This window comes from Nelumbo lutea, chromosome 2 (genome assembly GCF_056320005.1).
Source record: "Nelumbo lutea isolate HS-2025 chromosome 2, American lotus-T2T, whole genome shotgun sequence".
NCBI lineage: Eukaryota > Viridiplantae > Streptophyta > Magnoliopsida > Proteales > Nelumbonaceae > Nelumbo > Nelumbo lutea.
The window spans coordinates 5,108,263-5,122,135 of NC_142685.1; the positions used below are offsets into that span (position 1 = coordinate 5,108,263).

Below are 13,873 nucleotides of genomic sequence, written 5' to 3' on the forward strand. Positions count from 1 at the left end.
GCGAGCTAAGTATGAATGCTAGAGAGTTTGAATGTGAGTAATTGCGCGCACCTTCACCTTGAGGATCGATGCCCTTATATAGTTAAGTAGTCGTGAGCCTTACGAAAAGGCTTCGAGATCTCCGGGCTGCATAGATAAAATCAGTTCCGTTTCCGAAGAAGGGCAATGCGCCAATTGATAAGGTTTATTAGTTTCCTCCGATTCGAATGGGGTGAGGATGAGCTTTGTTACTAGACGTGGCGCTTTGGTTCTTTGGTCCCAAACTGGCACATCGATTCTTTGGCTCTAAACTGGCACTTCAGTCCTTTGGCCCCAAACTGAATTAGGTGCCAAGGTGTTCAAGGTCCCGAACTCCTGAACCGTTGGCAAGACTCCCTTGCTGAATTGTCACCCTACTGGCTGATCACATCCACGTGTATCTCAATCGCTAGGTCAAGCCAAATTACCCATCTAATTGCATTGTTGAGTAAAAAATCTTGGCTTTTATGTGAGGGTTGGATTCTGGATCAAGATCTACGCCCAATAATTGGTCTAGGCTTTGGCTCAGGCCTGAACATGTTATGCTAATAGAGGCTCAGCTCGAAAAAGCCCGTGAACAGATCGTATCCCGCATACCCGTAAGAGATCCCACCGACCCACCAACTAATCCATGGAATAAAACAAGTTACAAAAGTTTCGGATGCACGGTAAAGGGGTAAAGCAAGTTATAAAAGTAATCACCACAGTATCACATCTACCAATCTTCGATCTAATAACACATGGTGCAATTGAAAATCAATACTAAACTATTACGGCAGATAATCCACATGGCTAAATCGTGTTTAACGGTCTCTAACCTATCCATTTAAGTTCAAGGTCCATATTCGATACCCCTATCTCAAACATTCGAAAATCGATCTTTCTTTCACCTTGTAACTTCCAAAGAATAATAAAAATAGTATGAAACATAATAAATCAATATATAAAGCAAATGTGCTTGATCTCTACCAGAAAACCAATTATGAGAGAAGGTAATGAACACACCAATTCAGATTCAAAGAAGGCAAGAGCTCGAAATGAGAATTTTCCGGTCTAGGCTAACTACATATGATCGATCAGTCCGTCACATCCGAAATTCGCTTACCCACCAAAAAAAAATTGTAGACCCTAACCCCGCCCCTTTTTCGCTTCATCTGTTCTTTCATCTACATTTGGTCATCTGTAAAATTAACGGCCAGATCCCAATAATGAGCAACCCCTGCATCAGAGAACACCTTCTTTGCAGCAGCTTCAGTCCTACACTGATGAACAGTGAACCTATTGAAACTCGGTTTAGCAACACTACCTTGCCACACAAGCACACACCTGTTGATTGGTGTGTCCTCGTCTTCATCACCATCATCGTCTTCATTCACCACAGATGCAGCCCAGTTTATTCGCCTGAGCATAAGCTTCCCATACCTTTTAATAGGCTTGTTGCCACCTTCCACAACCACCACACTAATGCCATCTGATATCACAGCACAACCTGTCAACCGGTTCTCCTGGGCGTTTACATCAACCTTAAAGCGGGTTTGGGGATGTGAGAGATCATTGATCTTGTAAACAGAAACAATAGTCTCCGGTGTATTTGGGTCCTCAAAGAGCTTCCTCTCTTTTTTCTCACGGCGTTCTGCTGGGGTGAGCTTGCGCGCAATATTCCTGTCAACATGAGCTTGTTCACGCTCAGCAGCTGCACTCCTTATTTCCATTTCAAGCCTTGTGGGATCCTGCGTCGCTTCAGAGCCAAGAACTTTCATAAGATTGCTCATCTTAACCTTCGGCTTTGGAGGCTCTATTAGACCTTGCCTTATCATCTCCTGCCTATCTTTTTCCTTAGCTAGACGACGCTGTGTCCGCAATTTCTTCTGCTCCTTCTTAGTCAGCTTCAGAGGTTGTGGAGGTGGTGGGGCAGGTTCAGCTGGGGGCTCAATAGGGAGTGGGTGTTCAACATAAATTGTGATCTTGTCCATTTTTAGTTTATCTTCAGTAATTTTACCTTCAATGACATCACAATAGGTTCCAGAAAGCAAAAGTGGCAGATCCCTGATTATTCAAAGCATAAATCGTAAGATAAGCATGAATAATTTGTTCATATCTTACTATCATATTAGATACAGACTGCTCAGACAAGTGAAAACTAAAAGCCAAAATTGTCCTAAATTGTCCAATCATGATAAGCAAAAGCATACATACCACCACTCCACATCAGGGATTGGATCCTTTGGCTTTTCTTTAGTGACAACTCTCTCTGATACTTCTATCAGATTCGGATTGATATCAGGCTCTGCCTTTGCTTTTGCCAACTGTGCTTGCTTTGTTTTCAGCTCTTTAGCTTGTGCTTCTCCAAATTGACTCTGAAAAAAGAGTTGTGAGGATTACCCAAACAAGAAAACCATTGAAGAAAACAACCTAGCAAAATGGGCAAGTTGCTAGAGAGACCCATACCTTAAATCTAATAATCTCTGCTTGTTTTGACCATTTACCTTCCTCTACAAATTGGAATGACATCCTCTTAGGCCTCAAAAGCTTGGTCTTGTTGATGCCCATTCTTGCATCAAAATGAGGATTAGTTTCTGGATCCACATCCAGCTCTGGTTTAAGAATTTGAAATGCTTCCTTTTTCTGTTTGTTGATATTGACCTGGAAAAAATAACATAAAACAGTACTTTATCAATGAACAAGAATAGCATGCCAAGGCAACCATATGGTAGTGACCCAATCCCATCTTGGCATTGGTAGGTGGTGCAAATCCCTTCCAGTTCCCACCAAATCAACTTTTTACCTTTTATCACTTTCTTAAAATAAATGAAACATATATAAAGCAGATAGTCAGGTGAAGTGGCAAAGAATGTAGTGCCTTATTGAAGTGAAAGAGGCAACCAAGACTGGCAAAGAATGATTTATACCTTTAAGGTACTGAGATTTGTTGGTTTAGGCATATCGACTACATTTCCATGTTCATCAATCTCCCTGCCAAGTGCATCCAAACGAAGAACAGGAACCTTGGCTGGTTTTGGCTGAACAGCAACATCTGTTGTCGTATGCCCAGGAAACATGTTTATCAAAGGCGCAAATTGTGGGTCCTGATGAAATCCCATCTTGGCAGCAAGTTCTTGGGCCCTCTTTACAGCTTCATAGTTGGGTGCTGTTAGCCCAGCAAGAGTAACCATGCCAGCTGTAGGAGGTTTCACAGATACAGCAGGTGAAGCAGACACACCTACAGCAGCAGTAATAGGTGGTACAGATCCTTGCTGCCTCCCTATGCTTGACAATGGGGTTTTTGATGCCTCTTTGTTTAACCCTGGCTGCTGGCCACCATCCAAGCTTCCACTTTTATTTAACTGCACAACAAAAACCAAATAGGAAACAAAAAATGAAATGGTAAACAGTCTACTTGACTCCAACAGAAAGCATTATCTTTGTGTCTCAGAGAGAGAGATAGCAAAAAGATGCACTAGTGAACATACCTGTGGTATCTTCTTCAGCTTTTCAGACAATTCCTTCTGCATCTGCAAAGCTTTCTTAGCTTTTGCTAAAGCATCAAGAGACAGACTTGCACCCTTGCCAGCAGCTGAAGCTGTTCCATCTGTACTGGAGTTTCCATGAACCTCATGAGATCTGGTAATACTAACTCCCTTATTTTCATTGGTGGTAGAAATTGAAGATACCTTTGTGGCTGTGGGAAGATTGGGGACAGAATTCTCAGGCATGGCCCTTGATATCTGATTAGGTGGTTCCAAAGAAGAATCCTGCAAGAGAAAAAGTAGCATAGATTAGAAAAAATAATAAAAGTGTGAAGCATGGATAAGCATATAGTAAAAGTAGCTCATCAGAGTAGTTGAGATGGCAGAAAAACAGTTGGAAATATTAAAAGCAATGAATTTGCATTTCATTCAGTGTATACAAAAGCCCAAGGACCCTATGAAACAATTCATAGCTTTAAAAAAGTTGATAGAACAAATTATGAAAGGAAACTATCTGCTAACCACTATTTCAAACTAGCAAGATATAGTTTCGTTGAAAGGAGATTCTCAACAAGATTCACTGTGGTTTATAATGTTTGGCTGTTTGCATATGCAATTTCAAGCTTTTCTATCAGAATGGGGAACATCAGACATTACTTACCACCCTTCACAAACATGCTCATCGTCAAATATAAATCTTCAAGGTCCTCAACTTAAAACTGAGCAATGTCCATGTGTCAAAAAAAAAAAACACATTGTATATTCATGTTAGCATACCACTGTGATAAAAATCCAGCCAAATGCAAATGTTATCATACAAGTATTCTGTTATCCTTGATCAAAGAAGACAGAAAAGAAAGGGCATTTTGGCCCTCCGAATTGTTAAGAAAGTTGCATGGTCAAGCCAAAGAGTGTAAAAGAGGATGACAGGATAGCCTACAAAAAGAAGGTCAATATAAAAATGTGATGTGTCAACAGTCATCTTGGAAATAGAAGACCTGAAAGCAATGAAATACCACTAATGAATAATATAAAACCACAGGATTTGGTCAACCTTTCAGTCAGACTTTCCCTTTCTTTAAGATCAGAAATTTGTGGTTTTATTAGCATTAATAACAGAAGTTTTCCTGTTGTTTGTGTGTGTTGAAGAGGATATAACCTATGATCACCCTTTCAAGAGGTTGCTAGGCTGTGGCTCTCAAAACCAGATCCAAGTCATTGACGATTTGATGTAAGGACTTGTCGACTGAATTTTCGGTATTTCCTTGATAAATTGGTTTTTCCCCACGATCCAAGGATATAAACCAGTAAACCACTGATACATCTTCCGTTCAGCCTCATAGATATTCTAGGCACAACTATGGGGTTGAAGATAAAAAACCATTAAAAAAAAACTTATCAAACTTTTGGGACCACAACTCCATCGTATATTACATTACAAAATGGAACACAAGATTGTTCAAAATACTAAATACATAATAAATATTTTTTGTTATTGAGAACTTAGTTCCCGCTAAATAAACCACATAACAAGCAACTCAGTTCCAATCAACTAGTGCACTGAAACTTTATAAAGATCTTTATGAGTTGTATCATAGTTTATGCATTAGCTATTATAGATTTTATCCTCGTTACGAAAGAAAAATACCAAAATGACAGGAAAAATTAATATATATATACTCTTATCTACTTCTCTAAAGATAATGCCAATAGCATCATGCAAAAGAAGCATGGGAATGGGGGAAATATTAACAACTAACCTGAGCAATGGAATCGCTTCCACTTGGAGTAACATTGCTCTGAGCATTATTTACCTGTTCGGCCATTCCCTGTTTCTTTTCTGATGCCCCAACTGAAACGGGATGTTTTCCTTCTTCAGTAGCAATCATATCGTCTTCATTGGCTCGATCCTCGAATCTCCGTCTCTCTCTTTTCTCTGTCCTAACACTCCCAATCAGATCTTTCTTCTCTTCTTCCTTAAATCTATCATGGGATTTCTGATCCTCTGCCCTCTCCTTCCTACTAAATCCATTCATACCCTTGGAGTCTTCGACAGCCTTCTCTCCAAATCGCCTTCTCTCTCTCCTCTCTTCTTTCGCTCCATCCGAAACTCTAACTTTCTTGTCACTCTTATCCGTCCGATCCTCGCTTCCTTCGCGCTCTTTTCTCTTGTGCGAAGACGACGATCGTTTTTCCACCGATCCTTCCCGGAAATTCCTATCCCGGCTGCCTTCTCTCCCTTCTCTGGGTTCATGAGATCGCTCGCGCTTCGACTCATAATCCTGCAAATGGTCCTTCAATCGGCCCCGATCTCCATCTCGATGCTTCTCATCCCTGGAGGAACGTTTCTCTTCTCTGTATTTATCGCTGTGGAGCCGTTCTTCGGATTCTCTCGATCGAACGTCTCTGTGTACATCACTAAGATGCCGTTCTTCGGATTCCCTCGATCGAACGTCTCTATGTTTATCACTGTGATGCCGTTCTTCGGACTCTCTCGATCGAACATCTCTGTGTTTATCACTATGGTACTGTTCTTCGGATTCCCTGGATCGACCATCTTTGGCTCGCTGCTTGTGTTCACGGTCACGGTCCCTATCTCGATCTCGATGACGATCAACGTCTTTGTAATGATCTTTGGTGGAATCCCTATCTCTGTCTCTCTCCCTTTCTTCTCTGCTCTTTCCGGTCGATGCCTCTCTCTCGTGAACCCTATCCATCCTGGCTTAGGGTTTCAGGTTCTCGATTCTTCCTGCTCTCAGTCGAGAGGAAGGCTAAAGGCCTACCTATTTTTATCCAAGGGCCATGGCCCAAGAGCCTGAGAGCACTTCACATCATCTGTGTTTTAACTCGAAGGAATTGATTCCACGGTGTGCCACATCAGAAATTGTTTCAAGTTTTTTGGAGAGGTAAATGGCAACGGAGCGGGATCCCGACTCCCGAGGCCAAAGGCCCAAAGGGGGTGTACCGGAGTTCAGGGTTCAAAGTATCCATACGTATCAACCCATATCATGCTGGTGGTTTTCTGAAATGTCCCCTACAAGAGGTGTATCGAGGTTCTTACCAGTTTAGGGGTGTAAGAATCTTAAATAAATCCCTTCTGAATTAGTTTTGATCAAAATTTAAAAAAAAAATTAAAAACATTTTTGATATCACTCAATACGCCCTTACTGACATATTAGGTGTATGGATATTTTGAACCTTAGTGGGGACTGGGGCTATAAGGCTATGCCTTTTTATTTCTTTATATATTTTTTTAATTTTTTGCATTGGGTTCCCATAAACACCCCATATCACATCCCAACCTTGCATGGGAAACATTTTCTATAACAACCAGGAGAAATATTCCCATTGCATGTTCAAATAGTCAAATGGGAATCGGATCTATTCACAACAAATTACTTTGTTTATGTTTGGCATCGATGCTGCAGTTGCAATACCATTTTTTGAGAAAACGGTATTATTGATGTGTGGTTGGAAGCACTGTTTGCCTTTATTTTTGTTTGGAATCGTTGTTGATAGATAGGTTTCTTGGAGCAACAACTTTTTCTATTTGGTACCAATGCTCCAAGAAATGTTTTCAGCATTGATACCCATTATCCAGTGCCATATCAGTTCTACATCATTGCCCTTTTGGCAACAAAGAGTTGCAACTCCAGGAAACGCCTAATTTGACATTGTTCCAAGCTATGGCTTTCCGATTTTTGAGGCATGACTTAAAGAATCATTTTTTACTGAAAAACAGTTCCAAACAAATACCCATTTCCTGGAACACCATTTTTTCTGATGTAGCACTGATATGACGCCGTTGCGCTAGAAAACGGCAACGATGCCAAACTGCCGCTTTTATCAACATGTTCCACACGTCATATTTAAACTTGTTAGAAAAAGTATATGTTGTTGTGAGTGGATCCTAACTCGCCCAAATGTGTTAAGAGTCCGGATCTAGTCCCAACAATGGTGTTACATATATTTAACCACAAGCAAACATTATGAGCATGCATAAGTTCATCCCGTTAGTTTCTCCCCTATTCCTCGTGCCCAAAGCCCTTCCCATTATTAGCTAACTTAGTTTCAGATTTTTTTTTCATTAACCTCTGGTGGATCCTAGCAATATCTCACTTACTGTGTTGGAGCTAACACATCAGATGTGGGATGCAAAAAACATGATGCGTGTTGTAGACCTTCACCATGGTTGCTATCTGATTGTCTCGATTATGCTCATGGAAAATTCATTTGAGGATTTGCTTGTCTAGACAATGCCCACTTTGAGACAGAAATGGACGTGTGTTTCTGTTAAATATTTCCCATTTTTCTATATATAAGGTAAAAAATTTTCCTTGACATTTGCATATTAACGTTTGTTGTGTTATAGGGGTGCAATTTGGGCGGATCCAATCCCAGTCTAAACCAATCTAGCCCGCAATTTTGTATGAATTTGGCATGGACCTTATGGCCTTCACTTGTCTTAAGCCTAAAAGTCTGTTTAAGAAAGAAAAATCAGGCCAAGTTTGGACCTAGCCCTTTGATAGCCAGAATTTGGGTGGAGCCCAATCCTATCTTATCCTAATACGAGCTTGGCTTGCCTACATGCATATGCAAATACATGTTATGTTTTTGATAAACAATAGCATAGCATTTATATATATATATTAAATTTTAATGGGCATTGATGGACCGACTCAGCCCTGGCCCAAGAAGGCCTATAAATGGAGCGAATTTGAATAGAATCAGATGATATTTGTATTCGTTCCGATTAAAGAGTAGTTGCTTTGAATTCGATTCGGTATCTGTTGAATAATAAATAATGTAAATTGAATTTGAAATTGTTTAAAATGAGGCATGTTCAAACTGATTTGAATTTGACTGATTCTATAAATATTAGAAATCCTAAATCTATAAATCAGATTATACAAGAAACAAAAAAAAAACTTTGTTGTGGCTTGTGAGTAAAAATAAATAAATAAATAAATAAATTGTTGTGGCTTGTGAGTAAAAAGAAAAGAAAAACTCAAAATAATATAATAAGAAGAAAAGAATAGGAAAAAACACCTGAAAAAAATCAAAAAATAAAAAAATATATAAAGAAGTAACAAATAAAGAGATAAAAGATTTTGGATGTCTATGAAGCTAAGATTTGAATGGAATAAGTTAGAACGCCATGAAACTCATTTGTCTTCAACAAAACCCAGTGCTCACTCATTTTTTTTCTCCATGCTACCTCCAACTGCAAGTTTAAAAGCAGTGTAAATGAAAGAACGACAACAACAAGGGGAGAGGGAGATGAGGCAGAGATAAGAATGGACCAATATGTTAGAAACATTGAGAGTAACAAGTTATGAGATGGGGAGAAGAAATGTCTTGTCAAAGTGAAGTAGGAAGAGGGAGGGTTAATGTCTCGATGAAGAGGGATGGGTTAATGGGAGATTGCCTCAATGAAAAAAATAATATAATAATCAATTAACTGTTTTATAATTTTTTTTTTCAGTTTTCTGAAAAGGGACTGTGTATATCTAATTGTCTCGATACATTTTTTATGAAAATGGTGTAAGAGTATTAAGAGCATAAGACACATAATCCTCTCTCTCTCTATCTCTCTCTAATCGAATTTGATTTTTATCAATTGAATCAACCTATATTCTAATTCAATTTGATAAATTAATCGGTATTAAATTTTGATTTGAATTCAACCTTAAATTGATCGAATAATCCGAATTCAATTCGTTTTCCTCAGATGTCAAATTTAAAATGGATTATCAAATACCGTTTACACCCCCACTTGAGTGGATCACATTTTATTTTGAGTCAGGTCGAATTTGACTATTTGGGCTTGACCTTGGGCTCCATCCATAGGCCCAATTCATAGGGTTGGGCCTGGCTTGAGCTTAAACTTGGGGCAGCCCACGTCGACTTGCACCCCAAAACATACCACGGATTTTTATATCGAGACCCCCTGGAATTTTGATTGGTTAAAGTACAAATTCTGTATATTGTGTGTGGGGATTCAAAAGTTTTTGGTCACTTTGCGAAGCACCTCGAAGAATCAGGATAGTTGGGATCAATCAAATAAGTGGAGCAATCTTGGGCAACCACATATCAATAGTTACCACTGTTATCAACACAAGATACAACATATGATATAACAATGTTAGTGATCTAATTGCTATGAGGATGAAGGCATTGAAAGAGGTGGTCGGACCCTTGGAGGGATTGCCCACATACCCTCGAACAATGGATTAGGCCTTTGTAATTTGTAATTCCAGCACAAATGTAGGAGAAGTATATTATTGGTGGTTTAGGGGATATATATAGAGAGAGAGAGATATGTGTTACTTGGGGAATGGATATGAAATAATAAATGGTAAAGCGAATTTGAACTTAGGTGTGGGTTACTTGGGGAATGTTTGGTATGGCTTCAGTTTATTTGAAAAAACGTATGTATTTGATTTATCTTCAAAACTAAGAAAAAGTGATTAATAAATGTTTATTATGTGTTGTTTGGCAATTAGGTGCTAGATAACCAGACAGTAAATAAACACCTTTGTGTTCCTAAGCTCACATAAAATGAGACAAACATTTATTTGACACTTAATCTCACCAAATAGCATTTTGGGATAAATGCCTACATGGCGATGAACTGACACTATTTTTTCAAATAAGCAAAAGCTATACCAAACACCATCTTACTTATATATAAAGCTGAATAGTTTATAATTTTCTTAGATTTTTCTTATTTACTATTTTAATTTTATCCTTGATTATTATGGGATGCCTTTTAACTGATTTTGGCACGTGTTTATTTCATTAAGATTATAATGTTATGTTTCTTAATCGATGCACATGCCTTTATTGTTATTCTAAAATGCTATATTTCCTAATTAATGTATTATGAAGCCAATCGAAGCTCTTTTTCTACTTTGAGACAAAGAAATGTCATAGTTCATCTTGGCCACCTCACTAGGAGGGGCTTCCCATCTATGAGACAAGGGGGGTTGGCAGGGGCAGCAATGACATCTTCTTCATTTTTCTTGAAAAGAAGAGAGGTTCCACCATCATTTAGCTTTCTCCACCAAGGATACTACAGATATATAAATGTTCTCAAAGATTAACTCGTTTCTTGCATTCCAAAGCATCCAACTTGAGTTAGCAATTATAGAAGAAAGTTTGGAAATGCCAAGACTTCTTTTCTTTTCCAACCAATACAACAATCAGTCTATGAAGTTTGCTTGATCTTCTACTTCTTCCATTGCAATCCCTAAGCCAAACCGCACAACTCTAGAATAATGATATTGAAAAATAATGTGATTTAGTGATTATGGGGTGCTAATACATCTTGGACAAGTATCTAAAACTTCTAGATGTCTTTCCTTTAGACTGTGCTTGGAAACGATGCAAATAGAGTGTAAATCCCGGTTTTGGGTAAATTTGCACTCTGGTTCACTTTTGCCTGTATTTAGCAACATTACATTTATGCATTGACAAATAAAAGAAAACATATTTTTCAATATATATTTACATTGATAATAAGATGTAAAAGTACATCAATAAAAAATAAGTAAATTTGCATTCAACTGGGTTTTTGATAAAAAGGCGTTTGCTATATTGGAATTTGTATTTGCATCCATTACAACTAAAAGTCTGTTTGGTAGAAAGGTAAATTTGTCAGTACAAAACTAACCCAACTTTACAATTTATATGGACCGTTTTACACTCTACATATTTGCATTCACACTTATTACCATCATTTCCAAACGCAACCTTAGACCAAGGTTGGGAGAGCATTGTGACAACATCTCCAAATGAACATTCTAACTTTGGGCACGACCTCAATCTTCCAAATCTGCCTCCATGGCAGCTGATTTAAAGAATGCCCATTTGAGTTTGACCCAACAGAAGAGCTTTGTAAAGCCAGATAATATGTTGATCGAACAATAAATTCATCTCTTTTCGACCAACCCCAGACTATCTAATCCTTATCCATTGACCGGCTTAGGTGAATTCTCTAAATTGCCTCACACTTTGCTTCTTGGAACAATGATCTTAAGAGTTGAACCTTTCAGGTTCTTGACCTTTGATTTATAAGATCACTAACTATGGATATATCATAGTTCTCTGGTTGGGCTTATTGGATTTTGAAATTTGGCAAAATTTTCCCTTGGGTCTTCCCAAATATTGATAGTGGAGTCATCTCCCACCTCCCAAATAATACCTTTTAATAACAAATATCTGCATTTTAGCAAGCTTCTCTAAGCCCAAGAGGGACAAGAACCTAAGGTTGTGTTTGGTTTGAAGGAAAAAGTAGGGAAAGGAAGGAACAGGTAGGGAAACCTTTATAAACCTATCCATGTGCTTAAAGCCTAGTTAGGTTTGGGTTTACACAACTTTGACCAAATAATCCAATGAATTTTATGTTCCCCTATTTTTTGACCACACATAAAGTTTGCCATAAAACTATTAAGGTTTTTGCAAAGATCTTTTGGGAGCTTAAACCGAAGCATTGTATAAATGAGAGAAGCAAAAGCATTTGCCTTAATCATAAACTCCCTACTAAAGAAAGCAATATTGAAGACTTTGGAGTCACATTTGTGAAAAATTTTTATTTATTTCTTCGAAAGGGAATGGGCTTAGGTATTAGGTTTTGCACACTCGATAGGTATCTTATACTTTAGGCCGAGTGACAATTTAACACTCAAACTTTAAAATGTGACAATCTAGTACCCAAACTTTCGAAATGTGACAACCCAGTACCTGGTATTAACCAGTCGTTAAGTGTCATGGGAAAAGACGCAAATGCCTTTCAAGTGTCATCTAATTTTTTTTATCAACCATTTCCAACCTGTAAACCTACAAGTATCCATCAACTATAGAGAGGGAGGCCGAGCACCTACAGATAGTTGAACCATTGACCAAAAAACCGGTGGCCAAAACAGCTCCGGTCTTGCGGAGGTTCTCATATTGTCTAGAAAGTTTTGAGGCTTGGGCTGGTCATGAGATGAAGTTTTAGTATAGTTATGACAGCCATTGGCTATGGGCTTCTGAACTGTCGGAGAGTTTGTCTTGACGACATTTGCTAAGGATGGTTTGTTTCTCCTTTAATCATAAGAGAATCTTTTACCACTGTTTGATAAGAGAGTCAACGCTTCATATACAAGCTTGAATGCCCCATCAGCACCTATAGTTTTAATCCTATCAGGGTGAAGCATCAACGCCAGTTTCATGTACTGTTTCCTAATTGCATATTCATCTATAGATGGATTTTATCCAAGAACTACATAAAAATCAATTTTCCCATTGATTTGAATTTCCTAAGCAACATAAACGTCAAATGTGGCCAGCATTTGAGAGATGCCATCCAATTTTGGATACAAATTTTGGGCCTTATTAGGCTTGAGCTCAACTCGATTAATAAGCAAGCCTGTAAATTGGGCTCGAGCTCAGCTCGAAGCTTGGTTGAAATCGAGCTGAGCTGAGTTCGAGTAGCTCGTGAAGAGCTTGGCTCGTGGCCACCCCTAGTTCAAAGGAGCATTGAATAGCCTCAAACACCTGACCCTAGAAACCGTATTTCCCAACCATAGCGATGAAAACGAAAGGGTAAATGTACAACTAATAATGGAAATTTATATTGACCACATCCATTAAATTTAGGACTTTTAGGGTCAAGTTCGGAGTGAATTGCAAAATAAACACCACATTTATAGGGTTTATATTATAAAACAAAGATGGTATGGACTATTGAGAACTTGGGCTCTGTTTCATTTTCTTGAGAAAGAAGATGATGAACAACGTGTTTTATTTTTTAGGGTAATTTTGACATTTTCAAAAGTTTTAAATCACACACGAGGTCATGTGATATACATAACTGACGGTACATTAACGATAGGTACTAGATTGTTGCATTTCAAAAATTTGGGTACTAAATTATTGCGTTTTAAAGTTCAAGTACTAAATTGGCACTCAGCCTAAAGTATAGGGCACCTATTGGGAATTTTCCCCTAAAATATACATGTCACCATCTTATGCTATTGGGACTATATTAGCATTTGATGTATCCTGAGGCTTTAGGGGAGCAAATCCAAACTCCCTTGATAGCCCAAGAATTCAAAGAGATTGGATCTTCTCCTCACACAAGGCGCCTCACACGCATATCCTACCATGCATTCAGAAAATCCCTCCTACTTATAAATTATTATTCATGGGAGATGTGAGACACGCCTATGTGAGGAGCATATCCCATTCAGAATTCAGATATGCTCTAACAAGCACTCCCAACTGTCAATACTATCCCAACACGCCTATGTGAGGAGCATATCCCATTCGACCAATTACTAATTATGATCCATATCATATGCCAATAAATTACGTATGTGACACCACACATCTTATACACGACG

The 13,873-nt window shown here is 38.4% G+C and overlaps 1 protein-coding gene across 2 annotated transcripts; it reads right to left on the reverse strand.

Moving 5' to 3' along the window:
* Nucleotides 1–935: 935 nt before the first annotated feature.
* On the reverse strand, nt 936–6,522 carry LOC148868228 (Pre-mRNA-splicing factor 3). 2 transcript variants are annotated; one of them, XM_088970613.1, is made up of 6 exons: nt 5,300–6,522; nt 3,489–3,770; nt 2,928–3,362; nt 2,467–2,661; nt 2,215–2,375; nt 936–2,064 (listed from the first exon to the last, which is right to left on the reverse strand). In XM_088970613.1, exons 1-6 carry the CDS (start codon nt 6,200–6,202, stop codon nt 1,185–1,187), a joined length of 2,856 nt encoding a protein of 951 aa, XP_088826739.1. In that variant the 5' UTR covers nt 6,203–6,522; the 3' UTR covers nt 936–1,184. The 2 variants fall into 2 exon arrangements, with proteins under 2 accessions (XP_088826739.1, XP_088826738.1); XM_088970612.1 differs by having other exon boundaries at nt 5,246–6,522.
* Nucleotides 6,523–13,873: the final 7,351 nt, after the last annotated feature.

Bases quoted from the DNA above. Each gene is read 5' to 3' on its own strand.
- LOC148868228 (XM_088970612.1), bottom strand. From the start codon at position 6,202: ATGGATAGGGTTCACGAGAGAGAGGCATCGACCGGAAAGAGCAGAGAA. The intron at 2,376-2,466 runs GTATGGGTCTCT...CTCTTTTTTCAG, and splicing joins CAGAGATTATTAGATTTAAG to AGTCAATTTGGAGAAGCACA. The intron at 2,065-2,214 runs GTATGTATGCTT...TTGAATAATCAG, and splicing joins ATCCCTGATGTGGAGTGGTG to GGATCTGCCACTTTTGCTTT.